This window comes from Suncus etruscus, chromosome 8 (genome assembly GCF_024139225.1).
Source record: "Suncus etruscus isolate mSunEtr1 chromosome 8, mSunEtr1.pri.cur, whole genome shotgun sequence".
Taxonomy (NCBI): domain Eukaryota; kingdom Metazoa; phylum Chordata; class Mammalia; order Eulipotyphla; family Soricidae; genus Suncus; species Suncus etruscus.
In genome coordinates, this window is record NC_064855.1 from 28,225,323 (window position 1) to 28,245,785 (window position 20,463).

The window sequence follows — 20,463 nt, forward strand, 5'->3', positions numbered from 1 at the left end:
TGCTTTAGTTTGGTTTCAGTTTGGGGCCACATCCATGGTTCTCGGACTGTTCGTAGCAGTGGCTGGGGGACCCCAAGGTGGCGGGAAGGGAACTTAATCGGCTGCTGTGTGCACTGTCTCCCCAGCTCTTCTCCTGAGAAGCCCCCTCGAAGGCCACACTTGTAGGTTCCTGGAGCCTGGGAAGAGGACATGGGTGTGTGGGAGGTCAGGAGGCTCCTGCATGTGGGAACTCCTGGTGAACTTGGGCACAGTCCAAGTCTGTTTGCAAAGCTGAGCTCCAGCCCCGAATACTCGTGTATTCAGTGCTTCTTTGGTGGGATTGCGGGGGCCCTGCTTGGTGGTACAGAACCCTTGGGGGCCCATAGGCTGGATTCCCAGGTGAAGGTCTGTGCTCTTCCCCTGGGCCACATCTCCAGTAAGTGAGTCTCTAAAAACACCACCGGCCATCGGCTTTGGGAGGGTTTGTTTCTCTCACACTACTGAGTTTCAAACTCACTCGTACTTTTTGTTTGTTTTGTTTGGGGCTCACCAGTGTTGCTTTTTTTGTTTTTGTTTTGGTTTTTTGATCACATCCGGTAGCGCTCAGGGGTTACTCCTGGCTCTACGCTCAGAAATCACTCCTGGCAGGCTCAGGGGGACCATATGAGATGCTGGGATTCGAATCATCATCCTTCTGTACTCAAGGCAAATGTCCTGCCTCCATGCTATCTCTCCAGTTCCCAGTGTTGGTTCCCAGTGTTGCTTTTGACACCTGTGTTCCCCACCATGGGTTCCAAAGTGCCAATTCCACATCCCCCTGGGCTGGTGGGTTCCCAGGGCGTGGCCGTGCCTAGCCTTCAGTGTCATGGTGACTTTGTTCTGCCTTTAGTGTATGTATATGTAAAACCAGTCTGAAGTAGAGGCAGAGGAGGGTCATAAAAGTTGCCTCATTACTCATTACAGAGCACTTCTGAGTTCCTGGGCAGGCTACCAAGCCTACCCATTGCCTTTGGGCCAGGCTGGGATGGCCTATGATCCCTAAGTTCTCTCCGTGCTCTGCTTTCCCTACTCTGGAGGCTGAGTGTGACAGGGAACCAGGCAGATTGCCTCTGCCTTGGGGCTGGAGCAATAGTGTACTGGAAAGGGCACTTTGCATGTGGCAGACCTGGGTTTGATCCCTGGCACCCCTGTAGGGTCCTGCGAGCACCTCCAGGAGTGACCACTGAGTATAGAGCCAGGAGTAAACTCTGAGCACACACGGTTTGGCCACAAAAGTCACCTCTGCCAGCAAGCAGTTTTTTGACTGTCACTCTACCCCCAACTCTAATGCAGGAGATGGCCCGGAGCCTTTCAACAGTCTTGCAGTGGTGTCATGAGGACCTGTTGAGAAAGAGCTGGGAAATCACATTGGAATGCAACATAGCACAGATTCCTGCAGCAACGCACAGTCTGTTCCTAGAGTTTAGCCAAAGTCTTACTTTTTTTTTTTTTGGTTTTGGGTCACACCAGGCTGCGCTCAGGGGTTACTCCTGATCTCAGAAATTGCTCCTGGCAGGCTCTGGGGACCATATGGGATGCCGGGATTTGAACCATCGTTCTTCTGCATGCAAGGCAAATGCCTTACCTCCATGCTATCTCTCTGGCCCCCTGGTTTTTTATTTTGGGGCCACATCTGGTGACACTCAGAGGTTACTCCTGGCTATGTGCTCAGAAATCACTCCTGGCTTGGGGGACCATATGGGATGCTGGGGGATCAAACCGCGGTTCATCCTAGGCTAGCGCTTGCAAGTCAGACGCCTTACCTCTACTGCTACCACTCCGGCCCATCAAAGTCCTACTTTTTGATGTGTTCAGAGAACCTAAGATTGTTGGACAGAGAAAGAAAATCCACAGCCAGAAAGGGAAGGAGAAAGTTCTAAAGCTGGTATTTTAAAAAGTCAGCTGGCTCTGGGAGAGATGACTCAGAAGAGAGAGCACATGCTGTCCATTTCAGAGGTCTGGCCTCGGGTCTCAAGCACCTCTGGGTGTTGCCCTCAAACAGAAAGCAAAACCATGTGAGTCACAGTTTTAAGGAAGTTGGTTTTGGGCCACAAGTGCCAATACTTGGGTCTTATTCCTGGAAGGATTCAGGGAACATATGGGATGCCAGGAATCGAACTTGGGTCAGCTGTGTGCAAGGCAAACTCCCTCCTTGCTGTGTACTATTGCCCCTGACCTGTATCTTTTATATCTTGTTGTGCAGATTGGGGCAGGACCTCCCCTATGCTCTGGGATCAGGACAGGCCTCACATACGTGCTCTCCCACTGAGCTTCATCCCTGGCCTGTCTTGGTTTGGTATGGTTTTTGGTTTGGGGGACCCTCATAGCAGTACTTAAAGGCTGCTCCCAGCTTGCTTCTTGGGGATGGCTCCTGGCTTACTATCATCAGTTAATAGGAAGAGCAGCCTTGAACTGAGTGACAGGTCACTGGATACTGGACACCTATTAGAATGGCTGACATGGAAACAACCCATAGTGTAGAGCTTGATGGTGGAAACTGGCAAGACCTACAGGCATTGCAGGTGCGAGGGAAGAGGAGCCCTCGCTTCTGAGATATCTGGACTGTTTCTAGAGAAGTCAGATGTTAAATACACACACCTCTCCTATCTCCCAGCTCGCCCAGCTTACAGTGTTGGCTCTAGCTAAGCATTTACCCGTGAGAAGTCAAAGTTTATGCAAAACAAGGCCTGGCCCTGAGATGCTTAGTGCAACTTTATGGGTAACAGCTCCAAACTGGAACCTGTAGTGTGTCTGGAGGAAAATAAATTTCACCCACACAAAGAAACTTCTCGACTATGGAAAGGACTTTCATAGGAACAGCTTAGTATGCATGCAGAGGAACAGGAATGGTGGTGGGGAAATGCTTTCTGTTGCCCTGCTCCAAAACTCTGCAGTGTTCACTTATCCTTACTCATGAGAAACAGGTGCAGGATTGTCTGAGGCAGGTGAGGGAACGGCAGGAAGAGGAAAAGGCCATAGAGAAATCTCTGAATGTGAGAAATTTCTGAATGTGAGGGATAAGCTCATGATATTGTGTTGATAGTTTTTTGTTTGTTAGTTTGTTTGTTTGTTTTTGTTTTTTGGGTCACACCCGGAAGCTCACAGGGGTTTCTCCTGGCTCTATGCTCAGAAATCGCTCCTGGCAGGCTTAGGGGACCATATGGAATGCTTGGATTCAAACCATCGTCCTTCTGCATGCAAGGCAAATGCCCCACCTTCATGCTATCTGTCCGGCCCCTGTGTTGATAGTTTTGTGGGGGTTTATGTAAGCCCCAAAGTTATTGTGCACCTTATAAATATACTATATGTTGGGGCCGGCGAGGTGGCGCTAGAGGTAAGGTGTATGCCTTACAAGCGCTAGCCAAGGAAAGGACCACGGTTCGATCCCCCGGCATCCCATATGGTCCCCCCAAGCCAGGGGCAATTTCTGAGCGCGTAGCCAGGAGTAACCCCTGAGCATCTAATGGGTGTGGCCCGAAAAACCAAAACAAAAAAAATACTATATGTTGATGCCAGTTCCTTTTCGGTGAAGCTGTTTTTTAAATTCCATGGGCCAAGGAATGGAGAGATAGTACAGTAGGCAAGATGTCTTGCATATATGACCAACCTGGATTCAATACCCTTTACCACAGAGGATCCCTGAGTTTCTCCAAGGATGGTCCCTGAGTACAGAGCCAGGAGTAAATCCTGAGCACCACTGAATGTGACCTCAAAAAGTTTCTGTTGAGATGCGACCATTCACTGTGCCTGCAGCCTACTGATCAGATACTTTTCTAGTTTGTGTTGGTTCTGCAGCTACATGGCTGTGACATCGACGCCATAGATAAGTTACAAACCCAACCCTTTAGGGAAAGAGCAATGGGGCCCAAGTCACTGTGGTGGCAGTGGAAGTGGGGAGAACCTGGCTTCACCGGGACCTCACAGACAGTGTGGAAAGATCCAGAAACATGGCTCAGGAATCTCAGGTGGAATTAGGAAGGTGGTTTGAAAGGACTGTGTCTTCACGTAGTGTGGTGGTACTCGCCTTTATGACAGGTCCTTTGGGTTAGGGGTGGGGTGTATGTGCAGGACAGAGACCCCACACTGTCTTTGCTCAGGTCTAGTCTTCTGGATGCCACCTGGTGGGAGGAACCAGAAGAGGCAGAGGAGAAGTCGGAACTCTAGTAGCTTTGCACACAAACTCTTGGTGTTTTGTTTGGGGCCACACCAGTGAAGCTCAGGGCTTTCTTGTGGCTCTGTGCTTAGGGATCACTCCTGGTGGAACTTGGGGAAACATATGGGGTTCCAGGGCCAGCAGCGTTCATACAAGTCCTCAGCCTCTATACTGTGCTCTAGCCCGCAAGAGTGCTGAGCAAGAGGTCTGGGCCCTGGGGCACTCTGGAGAGCTTCCTGCTCTCTGCAGGTGCTCCTCACGGCCCCAGTGGTGCAGTGGGACTTGACATTGCTGCCTGGACTTGCTCCTTTTTACTTACTGCTATTAAACAAGGGTGGAGCTGGGTTAGGGTGCGGGGGTGCAATTCATGCTCTGCCCCTGGGTCCCTGCTGAGGGGTGCCCCTCCACCACCCCCTGGCGCCAGCCCAACTGCTGGGCCCCAGGAGGAGGTGCCACCTTTAGAAGCTGGCAGAGGCCTGCAGCGGCCAATCACTAGCCAGCCCAGAGCTGCCCCTCCTGCCCCAACCTGGGCATCTGCCTGCGTCCAGGATGATTCATTTAAGAGAAGAGCCCCAAAGACTCTCTTCATTTCCCTTGGCATCATTTCGCTTGGCAGCTCTTTTTCCACCGTCCATGCTGGGGGTGGCCTGGGCTCTGGGATGTGTGGACAGGATGGCATCCTGGCCCTGCTCCTGGCTTTGGTGGCCGGGCTGTCCTGGGCAGAAGGTAAGTGCCCCGAGCGCTCCTGCTAGCAGAGCTGGAGCGGCCAATGGCCCTGGGTGAGCTCGGCTTTTTCCTTCTCGCAGAGCATGAATGGCTTCGAGGAAGGCATCGAGTTTCTGCCAGCGAACAATGCCAAGAAGGTGGAGAAGCGCGGCCCCAGGCGCTGGGTGGTCCTGCTGGCACTGCTGGTCGGGTGCCTGCTGCTGGCGCTAGCCACGGGGCTGCTGGTGTGGTGGCACCTGCAGAGTGAGTGGATGTGGGTTTGTGGGGTGCTTGTGTGTGTGACGGGGAGGGCTGGTGTGGCACCTCCAAGTGATTGACCTGCAGTGTGCTGCCTCCTCCAGACACACACAACCACGTCCAGGCCCGGAGGGAGGGTATAGGTCTGAGGTTCGGTGCTGGTGCCAGTGGTCAGAACTGTGTGGGCCATAGGGTGCCTCCCTCATCCTCATCACCAGTCCAGGCTCCCATAGTTGAGTTGTTCTCCTCTCCGAACCTGCCCCTTCAGCCCTCCCCTTCGATCTCCTCTCTGGCCCCACTCCCTCTTGCTCCCTCCCCAAGGCCCCACTACCGTCAACCCCCATTTCTCTGTCCTCACCCCCCTGACCTGACCCCGCTTCTTTGATCACCCAGACCCAGAGGTGCAGGAGTACAAGGTTTTTAACGGTTACCTTCGGATCACTAATGAAAATTTCCTGGACGCCTATGAGGACCCCAACTCCACTGAGTTTGCTAACCTGGCTCAGAAGGTGAAGGAAGCGGTGAGTGATGTGGCCTCTGGCAGGACCCTGGGTGGCCTCTGGCTGCACCACGAGGGCCAGAGGGACACCCCTCTTTGCCCCCTGAACCCTGGGACACAGGTTGGAATGGTGGGCATATCCCGGGCATATCCTCCTGACCTCCTGTCCTTGCAGCTGAAGGTGCACTACAGCCGGATCCCCGCACTTGGCCCCTACCACAAGGCATCAGAGGTGACCGCGTTCAGGTGGGTGCAGGGACCTCGTGGGGACAGAGGGGAGCCATGTGGTCAGAGCAAGGCTGTGACTGCTCCAGCTTCTGATGGTGTCTCAGTCATGGGCACCCATCATGGTGCCCACCGTGCCCTGCCTAGTTCCTGCTAGTGTGCAAGTGTGCCCATGGGGTGTTTGGGAGGGCTACTGGATTGTTCCCTGTCTTTCTTTTTTGGGGAAATTTCAAAGTACTTAAGGAAAATAGATGCAGGCTGACAGATGACTGAAAGGGTGGATTTGACCCTGGCATGGGCCCTGCAGGCCCTCTGGGTGTCCCTAGCCCCGCCTCAACAGGCCTGAGCCCTGCACTGTTGGACCTGCTCCCGCATATTCCCAGGTCCACGAGCATTGCTAAAGAATTCTTGAAAGTGCTGTTAGTAGAGCTACTGAGCTGCTGTCACAGGCTGTCTGGTGCTATTGTGTGCACGGGGCCAGAGAGACTGCACAGGGTGCTGCCTTTAGCTGTGGCATGGCAGCTGCGACCTTTAGTCTGAATTCCTGGCACCACCAGGGGTCGCTCCTGAGCACAGAACCAGGAATAGCCCCTGATCGACAGCAGGTTTATCCCCAGAAACCAAAACCCAACAGAGAAGCTGCTGAGAGCTGGGCAGCACTGCAGGTGGCACCTGTCTACTCCATCTTGGGGTTTTGTTGTTGTTTGGGGCACACCCTGAAGTGCAGGGTGTGGGGGACACTGGACTACACTATGCTTGGCTGGATCTAGGCTCTAGGGCAGAAAGCCCACAAAAGGGACTTTTTTCTTTTTTCTTTTGGTTTTTGGGTCACACCCCACAGCGCTCAGGGGTTACTCCTGGCTCTATGCTTAGAAATTGCTCCTGGCAGGCTCGGGGGACCGAGATTTGAACCATCATCCTTCTGCATGCGAGGCAAACGCCTTACCTCCATGCTATCTGTCTGGCCTCTAAAAGGGACATTTTTATTTATTTTTTATTTTTTATTTTTTTTTATTTTTTTAGTTTTTGGACCATACCCAGTGATACTTAAGGTTATCCTGGCAGGGCTTAGAGAACCGAATGGGATGTCAAGGATCGAATCTTTTTTTTTTTTTTTGGTTTTTGGACCACACCGGGTAACGCTTAGGGGTTACTCCTGGCTATGCGCTCAGAAGTTGCTCCTGGCTTGGGGGACCATATGGGACGCTGGGGGATCGAACCTCGGTCCGTCCTAGGCTAGCGCAGGCAAGGCAGGCACCTTACCTCTTGCGCCACCGCCCAGCCCCAAGGATCGAATCTTGATCAGCCATGTGCAAGGCAAGTAGACTTGCCCACAAGCTATCTCTCTGGCCCTCTCCCATTCTTTTTTGTTTCGTTTGGATGCCGGGATTTGAACCACTGTTCTGCATGAAAGGCAAATGCCCTACCTTCATGCTATCTCTTCGGCCTTTTATTTGTTTTTGTTTTTGTTTTTGTTTTCCATTTGTGAGGGCAACTCCAGCTGTGCTCAGGGCTTACTCCTGACTCTGCATTTCGGGGTCACTCCGGCAGGGCTTACGAAGCCATAAGGGTTGTGGGGGTTCGAATCCAGCAAGCACCCTGCCTGCTGTACTACTGCTCTCATCCTGGAGGGATGTCTTTTGGCCACCCTTTTGCATATATTTGAGGGGTTTGCAGTTGCCCCGCACAACATCTGGAAAGTGTGGGCCTGTGCAGGCCCCGGGTTCTGCACTCAAAAACACTCCTGTCCCCAGCGAGGGCAGCGTCATCGCCTACTACTGGTCGGAGTTCAGCATCCCCCAGAAGCAAGTACGGGAGGCCGAGTTGGCCATGGCCGAAGAGCGTGTGTTCGTTCTGCCGCCCCGTGGCCGAAACCTCTACAGCTTTGAGCTCACGTCCGTGGTGGCCTTCCGTGAGTGTGGGGTGATGGGCTGGCCAGCTGGGGCATAGCTCTTCCAGGTGCCAGGACACAGAACATGACACTTTCTCCTCCCTCTTGTTCTTCAGCCACTGACCCCCGGACCATAGCAACCAGACAGGACAGTGAGTAACCTGCCCCGTCTCCAAGGCGCTGAGGAGGGAGCTGATCAGGGGATTCCCAGGCTCCACCCACACTCTTTCTGTGTCCCTGCAGACAGCTGCAGCTTTGCCCTGCACGCCCAAGGCCGAGAGCCCCAGCGTTTCACCACGCCAGGCTTCCCCGACAGCCCATATCCCGCTCGAGCCCGCTGCCAGTGGGCGCTGCGCGGGGACGCCGAGTCGGTGCTCAGCCTCACCTTCCGTAGCTTCGACGTGGCACCCTGCGATGGCTCCGGCAGCCACCCAGACCTGGTTGCAGTGTACGACGCTCTGAGCCCCATGGAGCCCCGTGCTGTGGTTCAGTGAGTATCTCTGGAGTGGGGACAGGAAATGGGGGGGGGGGTCGAGCTTGCTGCAAGGAGGTGGGAGGTTACTGCCAGGTGCGATGCCAGTGTCAGCAGGAGCCTTGAGAGGTGATTTCATCAGCCTGGCACTGAACAGCAGCTGGTAGCCTCCTGCTTTGTGCCGGAGTCAAGCTCTACCCCTGCCCTGAGGCGCCATTATTCTGCAGTGCACCTTACAGACTGGGAGATGCTCAAAGGACTGGAGCACAGACTTTGCATGCCCTAGCCCCAAGTTTGATCCTTGGCACCACATGGTCCCTCGAGCACAGAGTCAGAAGTAGCTCCTGAGCACTGCCAGTGTGATTCCACAGAGTTCCCCAGCAGAGGGGCCAGATAAGTCACTCGGGGCAGTCCTGACAGTCAGGAGGTAGAGGGGGCTGGAGGATGTTATGGATGAAATTTCTACACAAGGGTAGGGGGTGAGTAGGTAGCGGACAGGGCACAGGCTAGCCTGGTTGCCTGCTCTCTGTCCAGGTGTCTGGAGGCCCCTCAGCAGAGCGCCAGGGGCAGAAAGCACAGTGGCACATCTCAAGGACATGCCCACACCCCCCTGCTTGTTTCACTCAGGGTCTGGCCTGGGAAATGCCAAAGGGGGATGTGATATGGCCACAAACCAGATACAGCATCGCTGCCTGAGGAACTGCTTCTTGCCAAATTTAGCTGGCAACAAGAGGGGGTTCCTCAGGGAAGAAGTAGGAAATTTATAGAGAAAATAATCTTGGGGAGCTGGGAAGTAGCTTCCAAAGGCTACTGGAGCACAGGTTCCACATGTGAGAGCTCCAGGGTTGGTCTCTGGCACTGCAGGGTCCCCCTGTACCACCCAAAGTGACTCCCTGAGCCCTGCTGGGTGTGACCTCCAGCCAAAACCCAAACCAAATAGCCAATTTGAACCTTTTCTTTGCTTGAAGAAGGGAGAGGAGAGGGATTAGGTGGAGCATGATACTGAGATTCAAGCCAGGCTCCACCTTGACCCCATGAACACTTCCTGGGACCCCATCACCACTGGTGTGGCTCTGAGAAATGGTTTTGTTTTAGACTGGAGAGACCATACAGGGGTTTCGTGTGTGCTTTACATGTGGCTGACACTGACTGCTTCTGTTCCTTGAGCATTACCAGGGGTGAATGTAGAGCCAGAAATAGTCCCTGAGCATTGGCCAGGTGTGGGGCCCCCTGATTTTTTGTTCTGTTTTATGTCATACCCAGCATGCTTGTGTTGGGAAAAATCAAAGAATTGAGATTGCAGCCCGGGGCCGGAGAGATAGCATGGAGGTAAGGCGTTTGCCTTTCATGCAGAAGGTTCATGGTTCAAATCCCGGTGTCCCATATGGTCCCCCATGCCTGCCAGGAGCTATTTCTGAGCATAGAGCCAGGAGTAACCCCTGAGCACTGCTGGGTGTGACCCAAAAACCAAAAAAAAAAAAAAAAAAGAAAAAAAAAATAGAGATTGCAGCCAAAGTGGATGAAAGAGAAACGAGTTTATTTGTGGACCAAGTCTTGGCTGCAAACAAAAGTCCACACTATTTTTAGACATTCTACAATGGAAATAATAAACAAACAAGTAAACATTCTTACACAAACTAAGTTGCAGGCTAAGCTGATGTGGCCTTGAAGAACAAAATATTCTAAATTGCAGCTGGTGTGGCGTTGAACAGGCAAAAGTGTTTTGCACTAATCTATTGGCTTGAGTGACTCTGCTCTCATAATTCAGCGCCTCTGTGTTCTTAAATCTGTTAGCCGTTTTCCACTCTCCAGTTTTCCTGTTTCACTTGGAGTCATTTATACTCAGGGAGTGCCCCTGAGAGAGCTTAGAGGACCACACAATGCTGGGATCAAATCCAGGGCTAAAGACACAGGAATGAATTTCAGTCCTGTTTTTTTTGTTTTTTTGTTTTTTGGTTTTTTGGGCCACACCTGGCAGTGCTCAGGGGTTACTCCTGGCTGTCTGCTCAGAAATAGCTCCTGGCAGGCACGGTGGACCATATGGGATACCGGGATTCGAACCAACCACCTTTGGTCCTGGATAGGCTGCTTGCAAGGCAAACACCGCTGTACTATCTCTCCGGGCCCATGGTCCTGTTTTTCTTAATATATAATTTTTATTTTATCATAATGGCTTACATATCTTTCACAGTAATGTTTTAGGTACATATTAACATTGAATTAGGGGAATTCCCATCCCCAAACCTGTCCTCCCTCCACCCCCATTCCCATTGTGCATTCCATATCCCCTATCCTCACCCCTCTGGCCACTAGAATGAGTGGTCCCTCTGTGTCTAGCTTACTACTTAGTGATCATACAGCTGTTTGGCCTTGGTACCCTCCATTATTTCCCCCTCTATTTGAGAGGCAGAACTAGATAGTTCAAGTGATGTGGTTTTGGTTGAAGAAAGGAAAAGCAATAAAATGGGGGGTAAAACTCAAATAAGTCGTAAATGGGTGGAGTCCTTCTAGAGGCTCTCCACTTCAGTTTCAGGGAATGAGGGAGAAAAGGAATTGAGATACCACAACAATATAAAATAAAATAAAAAAAATAAAATAAATAAAATAAAATAAAATAAATAAAATAAAATAGCCAGTGAACACTACCGCAATATAGACAAGCACCACATAATAGCCACGGTCCTGAAATCAAAACATGATAGCGAGGCGGGCAAGGTGGCGCTAGAGGTAAGGAGTCTGCCTTGCAAGCGCTAGCCAAGGAAGGTCCACAGTTCGATCCCTCGGCGTCCCATATGGTCCCCCCAAGCTAGGGGCAATTTCTGAGCACTTAGCCAGGAGTAACCCCTAAGCATCAAATGGGTGTGGCCTGAAAAAAAAACAACCAAACATGATAGCACAAAAAGGAAAAAGAAAAAAAAAATGGAGACAACAACTTCAATATCCACACCAAAACAAAGAAGTAAAAAAAAAAAAAAAAAAAAAGGGCCCGGAGAGATAGCACAGCGGCGTTTGCCTTGCAAGCAGCCGATACAGGACCAAAGGTGGTTGGTTCAAATCCCGGTGTCCCATATGGTTCCCTGTGCCTGCCAGGAGCTATTTCTGAGCAGACAGCCAGGAGTAACCCCTGGGCAACGCCGGGTGTGGCCCCAAAACCAAAAACCAAAAAAAAAAAAAAAAAAGATAAATAAATAAAAAATATTATTTTGTGCCTTTCTTTTCCCCCTGCATAGACACAGTAAATCTTGGGGAAATCAGAAAGGGAATTCCCTTGGCCTAAGAGACACAGGGTTTCTCCATCCTTGAAGAATACTGTCGTGGGATAACTACAGTTTTCTTGCATGTTCCTTTACTCTCCCCTCGGTGCTTTTGTGGTGTCTGAAAGACTTCTGCTCCGTCATGGGTGATAATATCAGACCTCTGTATCTAGAGATCTTGGTATCTGCATAGGTCAAGGAATGGAGCTTATGTTGCAGTCTTTCTTTTTGATTTTTTTTTTTTGGGCCACACCCGGCGGTGCTCAGGGGTTACTCCTGGCTGTCTGCTCAGAAATAGCTCCTGGCAGGCACGGGGGACCATATGGGACATCGGGATTCGAACCAACCACCTTTGGTCCTGGATCGGCTGCTTGCAAGGCAAACGCTACTGTGCTATCTCTCCGGGCCCTTTCTTTTTGATTTTAAAAGTTCTGTTCCTGGGCCCAGAGAGATAACACAGCGGCGTTTGCCTTGCAAGCAGCCGATCCAGGACCAAAGGTGATTAGTTCAAATCCCGGTGTCCCATATGGTCCCCTGTGCCTGCCAGGAGCTATTTCTGAGCAGACAGCCAGGAATAACCCCTGAGCAACACTGGGTGTGGCCCAAAAAACAAAAAACAAAAAACAAAAAAAAAAAGTTCTGTTCCTTCAGTGTTGTTTTAATCCGTCTTCTGTAGTTGGTGGTCTTGGTCATTGTGCTAATCCTAGAATGGAGCCTGGTATAAAGACTTTTCTTATGTTTCCAGAAGTTGGTCCTGTTGTTTAACTGTGGATTCTTGGGTGTGTTATTGCTCATCTCTGCCTTAATTTCCTTGTCTGCAATATGGGGGTAACAGCCTCTACTTTGTGGCGTTGTTACTTTTTTTTTTATTTTTGAGTCACACCCAGCAGCGCTCAGGGGTTCCTCCTGGCTCTACGCTCAAAAATCGCTCCTGGCAGGCTCGGGGGACCATATGGGATGCCGGGATTCGAACCACCTTCCTTCAGCATGCAAGGCAAACACACTACCTCTGTGCTATCTCTCCGGCCCTGTGGCGTTGAACTCCAAGTTGATAGCAGATGGAGGAACACTGGAACAGCAGTGCCTGGCATGCTCTGAATATGGGCGCGTGTGGATGTCACTGCTCTGTGGTTACTACAGTCTGGGCCCAGCATGGATTTCCCTCACTCTACACATCTGCATCCTCTACTGGGTCCCTGCATATCTGCAGATGGGCCCCTTACATGTTCACAACTATGTCCTTCCCTGGGTTGTTGCTGTTGTCACAGCCTTGATTGTGGTGTTTGCACACTTGTTTGTTTGCTTGTTTTTGTTTTGGTGCCATACCTTGTGGTTTTCAGGTCTTATGCTTGGCTCTGTGTTTCGGGATCAGTCCTGGCAGTGCTCAGGAGATCGTATGGATGCCACAGATAGAATCAGGGCCAGCTGTGTACAAGGCAAATGTCCTCCCTGTTGTCCTATGGCTCCAGCCCTATGCCACAGGCTTTAGCTAGATTGCAGACTGTACAGCTGCAGACTGTAGTTGTTGCTTTGGTTTGAGAGTGACACCATATCTGGCTGTGCTCAGGGGCCGTGTCTGGGCTCTGCCCACTCTAATCCTGTCCCCTCTGCCCCCGCAGGCTGTGTGGCACCTTCTCGCCCACCTACAACCTGACCTTCCTCTCCTCCCAGAATGTGCTGCTTGTCACATTGGTCATCACCACAGAGCGCCGGCATCCTGGCTTCGAGGCCACGTTCTTCCAGCTGCCCAAGATGCACAGTGAGGATGGTGGGGAGTGGGCAGCCCAGGAACAGGGGCAGGGCCAGGGCCAGTTGGGCTTCTGTCCTGCACAGGGACTGGCAGTCACCTGCAGTGGTTTGTCCCTGGAGCACTGGGGGCCCATGTAAGGGTGCACTAACTCAGGCCCTGTCCTCATCCTGAAGACTAACAGGCCATGCTGACTCTCCCATTTTTGCTTTCAGGCTGTGGAGGCTCCCTGCGAGGTCCTCAGGGGACATTCAGCAGCCCCTATTACCCGGCCCACTACCCCCCCAACACGGACTGCACCTGGGACATCGAGGTGGGACTATGGAGTGTTGGTGGGGGGAATACCCTGTTCCTTAGGGTTGGTTGCTAGCTAGTCCTGGTCCTCAGCGCTGAGGGCTTGGTGTGGGTGGTCTGTCTGTCCCTGTGTTGGAGTAGATGTGTGTGAGCCATGGAGACTGAGTCCTGCCATGGGGTTGCACTCCCCTCGAGCTCATCTCTGTTCCCTGCATGATACCAGCACCTTTTCCTGTAGCCCCTAAGGGCCTCACATTACCCCTGCCATGGGTACCTTCAGTCATGCTGCTGCACATGTCCTGTCCCTGCTTTTCTGCACAGAATTGTAAAGAGGCCAGTTCCGCAGCATGGGAGCTGACCACTGGGGTTTGGGGGTACAGGAACTGACCGTCTCGCCTTCAGGTCCCTGCAGACCGCGTGAAGGTCCTTTTCACATTCTTCTTCCTGCTCGAGCCTGGTGTGGCCCTGGGCAGCTGCACCAAGGACTACGTGGAGGTCAATGGGGAGAAGTGAGTTTGGGGCGAAGTCAGGGGGGTGCAGGAGGGATGCCTGGGCCCCCTCCAAAGGTCTCTTCCTGCCCTGTCCTCTGGCAGGTTCTGTGGGGAGAAGCCCCAGTTCGTAGTGGCCAGTCAGAGCAACAAGCTCACGGTTCGCTTCCACTCGGATCAGTCGTACACAGACACGGGCTTTCTGGCTGAGTACCTGTCCTTCGACTCCAGTGACCGTGAGTCCCTCTCTCACTCTGGAGGCTGGACCCTGGAAGGAGAGGGAAGGGCTGCAGAGGGCAGGGTCAGGCATGTGCAAAGGGCAAAGGTCTTCCCAGAGCTAGGAGGCCACCCCTGCCACTCCAACTCTCTTCCCCAACCTTGTGGGTCTTTTGGCATCTTTACGACTAGGAGTTTTTCTTGTATTCTTGCGGCACCTTTCAGAGTTGGCCACTCGGGAATTATCAGGCAAGAATAAGTATGGCCAGGCCTCCTAGCTTTGAAAAGCCTCTTCAGACAGGAAAGGGCAGGGATTCAGCACCACACACAGCCTCCCGAGCATCTCAGGTTTGGCTCAAAACCAAAAGAGAAAGGAAAGAGGCTACCCTGGACCTCTGGCCCCTGCCTAGCTAAGCTCTCTGGAAGCTTCTGTGGCCTTCTGTGCTCTGCTGTGCTGTGTTCTCCATGTGCTCAATGATCCTAGGTTCTTTTCTGAATTTAAGTCAGAACCAGGGCTGAGTGCAGCCTGACACTCGCTGCCTGTCATGCATGGGGGCCTACCTTCCACCCCAGATCCATAGGGGAAGGTCCAGATTGGATCAGGGCAGTGCCCCAAGCGAGACTCTGGGGTCAGTTCCTGGCACCTTTGCTCCCTCCTGCAGAGACCAACCACTTGCACGTTGATCCCATTGGCCACATCTTGCCAGGAACCCCCAGGCCTCCTGGAATATTGCTTGGGAATTCCCCAAAGTAATATCTGTGGACCAGGATGTGGCTTCTGGTTGAGTGCTGGCGTTCAGGGCTCAGAGGTGGAATCTGGAATATCAGGAGACTTATATGTGGTACAGGGACATCCAACTTGCAGCCCAGGGGTGGTGGTGGCAGTGTGCTGGCACATGGGCTGTGCTCTCAGCAGGCCCCACATTTCCCCACATGCCTTCCTTTGGCTGCAGGATGTGTCCCATGTCACAGCCTGGTGGCCTCTGGAAGGCTCCTACATTCTGTGCCTTGGCAGAGACAGCGCCCTGGGGGCAGGGGTGTGAGTAGGACCCTGAGTCCGGCCTGTTCTTCCCCACAGCCTGTCCTGGGAAGTTCATGTGCAACACAGGCCGGTGTGTAGAGAGTAGGCTGCGCTGCGATGGCTGGACTGACTGCTCTGACTTCAGTGACGAGCTTGGTTGCAGTGAGTGGGACCCCCACACCTCGATCCACTCCTCCCCTTGACCCTGCTCCTCGACCCACTTCTGCCTTGGGCGCCAGCTCACAGTAGCCAGAACCTGGGGGTGGACATTGACCTTGTTGCACAACTATCAACCCTCCCGGGTTCAATGGCCTCACCAATGGGGTGCCCCATGGGGTTCTGTGAATTTTGGGGTACAAAAGGAGATGGCTCCTACTGCCCCTCTAGTAGGGATCTTGCAAGGACTGTGGGGATGTGGGTTCAGGCTGCATGGCTGACCTCACCCCCCACCCCCAGAGTGCAACGAAACCTATCAGTTCACATGTGCAAATAAGCTATGCAAACCCCTCTTCTGGATGTGCGACACCGTCAACGACTGTGGGGACAATAGTGATGAGCTTGCGTGCGGTGAGTGTCTGCGGGTGGCTGCTGGGCCTCGGCATCCCTGTTCCCTGCCTGCCCCCAGCCAGCACCTCATGCTCTTTGCTTCCCCAGCTTGTCCAGCTGAGAACTTAAAGTGTAACAATGGCAAGTGTGTCCCGAAGACGCGGCAGTGTGACGGCAAGGATGACTGTGGGGATAGGTCTGACGAGGCCAACTGTAAAAGAGGTGAGGCCTGTCCCTGCCCAGCATCCTTGGGGAATACAGCTTTCGGGAGCACCAAGGGGCAGTGGGCACACCTTCATGTTGAGTGTGGCAGGAAAGGATGTCTCCATTCAGGTAGAACCTTCCAGAAGATTCTGAAAGAACCGTTAATGGGGTGGCAAGCTGGTGGGCAGATGTGGCAGAATGAGGGGCTCAGGTGATAGCGCATCCGGCCTGTCTGGGTGACACCCTCTCCCCATGTCCTCTTTGAGCAGTGAATGTGGTCACTTGCACCAAAGACACCTATCGATGCAACAATGGGCTGTGTGTGAGCAAGGCCAACCCCGAGTGTGATGGGAAGAAGGACTGTAATGATGGCTCAGATGAAAAGAACTGTGGTGAGCAGCATGGCCTGACTGGGAGGGCAGGTTGTTCGTTGTGCACAGTGCAGACCGTGGTAGGCATCGGGATGGTGCTTCTCTCATCTAGTTCTGCCTTGGTGAGGGGCGAGGGCTGAGGGAATGACTGCAGCTGGCACAAAAGCTGGCATCGCCTCTTGCAGGGAAGAGAGCCCTGCTTCCCTGCTCAACCTGAAGCTCTCATGAGGGCTTTGCTTGATGCTCTCCTTGTGCTTTAGCCTCCTGCCTCTGAAGCCCGGAGCTGAGTACAGGTGTCTTGTGGCCTCAAGTTGCCGTCTGCTCTTCCCTCAGTATCAAAAAGAGAGTCAGTAGGCTGCAGTTTGTGTTTTGCATGTTGGAGCCTGGGTTCATTCCCCAGTACTGCAGGGTCCCTGAGCACCATGAGGTGGTGGTGGACCCAAAACCAAACCAAACCAAACTTTCCCTCCCCCCAGGGAACTCAAGACAAATGGCGGCAGCTGAAATTTAAGTGAAGCAGCATTTGCAGCCTTGCCCTCTCCCTCTTCCATGTATATTTGGGTTTTTATGGGGGCACACCTAGCAGTGTTTAGGGATTACTCTGGCTCTGTGCTCAAGAGTGACCCTTGAGGAGCCAGAGTAATAGCACAGTGGGTACATCTGCCTTGTGTGCGACCAAGCTGAATTCAGTCTCTGGCACCCTCTGGATGTGGCAATAAAATGAACCATAGGGGCTGAGGGACCATTTGCAATGCCAGGAATCAAACTGGGATTGAATGCATGCAAAGCTAAGTGTGTTAACCCCATGCTGTAACCAGCCAGGAGGGAGATTGGAATTTGGGCACCTAAGGAAGGGTCAAGGCAGAGACCTGTGACTCAGTTTGGAGTCTGTTGTGGGGTCTTTTTTGTGTGTGTGGGGTTCACACAGGAGTTATTCTTGCTCCATGCTCAGAAATCCTCCTGGCAGGCTCGGGGGACCGTATGGGATGCCGGGATTCGAACCAATAATCTTCTGCATGAAAGGCAAAATGCCTTACCTCCATGCTATCTCTCCAGCCCCTGTTGTGGGTCTTAAGTCTCTCATCTCCTCCACAGACTGTGGGATTCGGCCCTTCACCAAGCAGTCCCGTGTGGTCGGGGGCAAGAATGCAGATGAGGGCGAGTGGCCATGGCAGGTCAGTCTCCATGCCCAGGATCAAGGCCATGTGTGTGGCGCCTCGCTCATCTCACCCGACTGGATGGTATCTGCCGCCCACTGCTACACGGACGAAAGTGGCTTCAGGTGGGTCACTGTCCCCATCCCTCCCTCCTGTGGTAATCCCTGCTTGGGACCTCATTTGGTCCCCCAATACCTCCAGAGTTGATTTTCGAAGTGCAGAGCTAGGAGGAAGCCCTGAGCATTGCTGGGTGTTGCCCCCCTCCCCTCAAAAAGCTTCTATATAAAAAAATTACTTAGTTGAATTTGTGATTTCTCCCAGATCTCTCTGGAAGATCTGATTGCTAAGATTTTATGTCTTGTGGACGTAGAGTCCCTGGTTGCAGGCCTGTGGTTCTGAGCTCTGTTCCCTGGTGTCCCACATGCACCAAATGCAATTCTAGCAGCTCTGTCCACTGACTGCAATCCTGTGTGACCTCAGTGACTTCCTGTTGCAGGCGTCTTGGACACCCACCACAACACTGAGAGGAAGGGGGAGGGCATACAAACTAAATGGATATTTAAAAATATAGTAAAAGAGGGGGCCGGAGAGATATCATGGAGGTAAGGCATTTGCCTTTCATGCAGAAGGTCATTGCTTCAAATCCTGGCATCCCATATGGTCCCCCGTGCCTGCCAGGAGCGATTTCTGAGTGTGGAGCCAGGTGTTAACCCTGAGCATGCTGGGTGTGCCCCCCAAAATAATATATATTTACATATGTGTGTGTGTGTGTGTGTGTATTATACATATTAAAAGAGAGAAATGAGAGTGGATGGGCTGCAGTAATAGTAGTGGGGTAAAGCACTTGACCTGCAAGTGGCCAACCTGGGTTTGATTCCCAGCATCCCATATCGTCCCGAGCACTGCCAGGAATGAACCTGTGCACAAAAAGGCGGGAAAAGCAGTAAAGGGGGTGAGCGTTGAGGGGAGGGCACACAGAACTGTCAGTCTTAGCCAGGTGGGAGCCACTCTCGGCCCTGGCACCGGGCAGCAGGTAGAGGAGTGCTCACCGCAGCCTCTGTCCCTGCCCAGTTACTCGGATCCCAAGAAGTGGACGGCCTTCCTGGGCCTGCACGACCAGAGCAAGCGCAACGCCGCGGGGGTGCAGAAGCTGGGGCTGAAGCGCATCATCCGCCACCCCTCCTTTAACGACTACACCTTCGACTATGACATCGCGCTGCTGGAGCTCGAGAAGTCTGCCGAATACAGCAGCACGGTGCGGCCCATCTGCCTGCCCGACACCACGCACTCCTTCCCCACGGGCAAGGCCATCTGGGTCACCGGCTGGGGCCACACCAAGGAGGGAGGTGAGCAGGGGACCCCATCCTGCTGCCCGGTGCCGAGGGCACTTCCCTCCAGGGAGGTTCTGGCTTCTCCCCAAAGGCGCATTGTTCTGTTGCCCGTACAGATAGCACCGGGGTGACAGGGCTGACCTTGACCCCAGCACTCTATATGGCCCCTCAAGTTCTGCCAGAAGCGATCCTTGAGCGCAGTCGCTTCTGAGCCCTTAAATAGAAAAACCATTGTTCTGGAAAAAGCTAGACCTGGAAGCCCTTCCAGCTGGGCCTGATTCTCTTCCTTCCCTCCCTGCATGTGCATAGCGGCTACTACGAGCCACGGTGCTTTCAGCGTGGTTAGTTTAGGGGCGCACCTGGGCCGGGCACCCCTCAGAGCCACATGCACACCTCACACTGCACCCGCTTCCCTCTGCTCCAGGCTCCCCAGCTGTGATTCTGCAGAAGGGGGAGATCCGTGTCATCAACCAGACCACCTGTGAGAAGCTGCTGCCGCAGCAGATCACACCACGCATGATGTGTGTGGGCTACCTCAGCGGGGGCGTGGACTCCTGCCAGGTGGGGAAAGGGGCACTGGGAAGGGGCAGGGACTTAAAAGGGCAAGAAAAGATGGGGTGCCAGTGGGGGGAGGTACAGGAAGGGTCTGGGCACGGGGGAAGGGGTGGGCTCAGTGGTGGACATCGCAGGGGTGGGTGTAGACACGGTGGAGCCTCGGGACTGGAGAAAAGCTGAAATTGGGGTGCTGGCATGGATTAGGGATGGGGAGGCTGGGAAGGAGAAACTAGGGCTGCAGGGATCAGAGTTGATGCGGGTGCTGGGGTCAAGGATAGGCAATGGGGCACAGAATTGGCTTGAGGGCAGTAATGGGGCTGAGCTTCAGGAGAAATGTAGGTTCCTGGTCGAGGAGGCGGAAACACTTATTTGGGGCTGTTTCCCTGCAGGGTGATTCTGGGGGTCCCCTGTCCAGCGTGGAGGCCGAAGGGCGCATTTTCCAGGCAGGTGTGGTAAGCTGGGGTGATGGCTGCGCGCAGAAGGACAAGCCTGGCGTATACACGAGGCTCCCCGTGTTTCGGGAGTGGATCAAAGAGGAGACCGGCGTGTAGATGCCCAGCTGAGAACAGGATGGCCCGCTGCACCCCTGCCTCGGGCCCCAGCACTGAACTGAACCCCCAGGACTCTGGAGAGCCAGGCGGGAAGAGCCACCATGTACTGGACAGCTGTGAAGACACAGCCCCTTCCTGCAGAGGGTCTTACCCCGGGAACCCCTGTAGACGGGGATGTGGGGTGGGGTCTAAGGAACCCCAGAACAGGACTCTGGGAACAGATGGGGCCAAGCTGGGACTCTGGCCCATTGGGATATGTGCCTGTGTGAGGAATACACTTCCTTTCCAGGGAAGCTTTTCCTACCAGAGTTTATGCTGCTTCTTCCTCTAGTTCCAGCCCTGGAATCTCTGTGCTCCAGACCCTGGAGCTGGGCCTGCCCGGGGTGGGGTGGTAGTGGTGGTGGGGTGCATGGGCCCAGGCCTGGCACTATACTGGGGGATGGGGAAGGAGGGAAGGAGAGAGGAAACCTGGAGGATGGAGAGAGGTGGGGAAGGGAGAGGCTGGGG

General features: G+C 53.3%; 1 protein-coding gene across 1 annotated transcript in view; it reads left to right on the forward strand.

Moving 5' to 3' along the window:
• The window catches only part of ST14 (ST14 transmembrane serine protease matriptase), a 39,434-nt gene extending 19,185 nt beyond the window's left edge, over positions 1 to 20,249 (forward strand). The window contains exons 2-19 of the mRNA XM_049778345.1: positions 4,978 to 5,140; positions 5,528 to 5,655; positions 5,809 to 5,879; positions 7,613 to 7,770; positions 7,866 to 7,901; positions 7,993 to 8,239; positions 13,095 to 13,234; positions 13,438 to 13,535; positions 13,919 to 14,025; positions 14,110 to 14,240; positions 15,299 to 15,403; positions 15,698 to 15,808; positions 15,896 to 16,009; positions 16,261 to 16,383; positions 17,458 to 17,644; positions 18,591 to 18,865; positions 19,275 to 19,411; positions 19,795 to 20,249. Coding sequence (XP_049634302.1) covers positions 4,978 to 5,140; positions 5,528 to 5,655; positions 5,809 to 5,879; positions 7,613 to 7,770; positions 7,866 to 7,901; positions 7,993 to 8,239; positions 13,095 to 13,234; positions 13,438 to 13,535; positions 13,919 to 14,025; positions 14,110 to 14,240; positions 15,299 to 15,403; positions 15,698 to 15,808; positions 15,896 to 16,009; positions 16,261 to 16,383; positions 17,458 to 17,644; positions 18,591 to 18,865; positions 19,275 to 19,411; positions 19,795 to 19,956 — 2,493 coding nt within the window. The 3' untranslated portion in view covers positions 19,957 to 20,249. The remainder of the gene's footprint in view (positions 1 to 4,977; positions 5,141 to 5,527; positions 5,656 to 5,808; positions 5,880 to 7,612; positions 7,771 to 7,865; positions 7,902 to 7,992; positions 8,240 to 13,094; positions 13,235 to 13,437; positions 13,536 to 13,918; positions 14,026 to 14,109; positions 14,241 to 15,298; positions 15,404 to 15,697; positions 15,809 to 15,895; positions 16,010 to 16,260; positions 16,384 to 17,457; positions 17,645 to 18,590; positions 18,866 to 19,274; positions 19,412 to 19,794) is intronic.
• Positions 20,250 to 20,463: the final 214 nt, after the last annotated feature.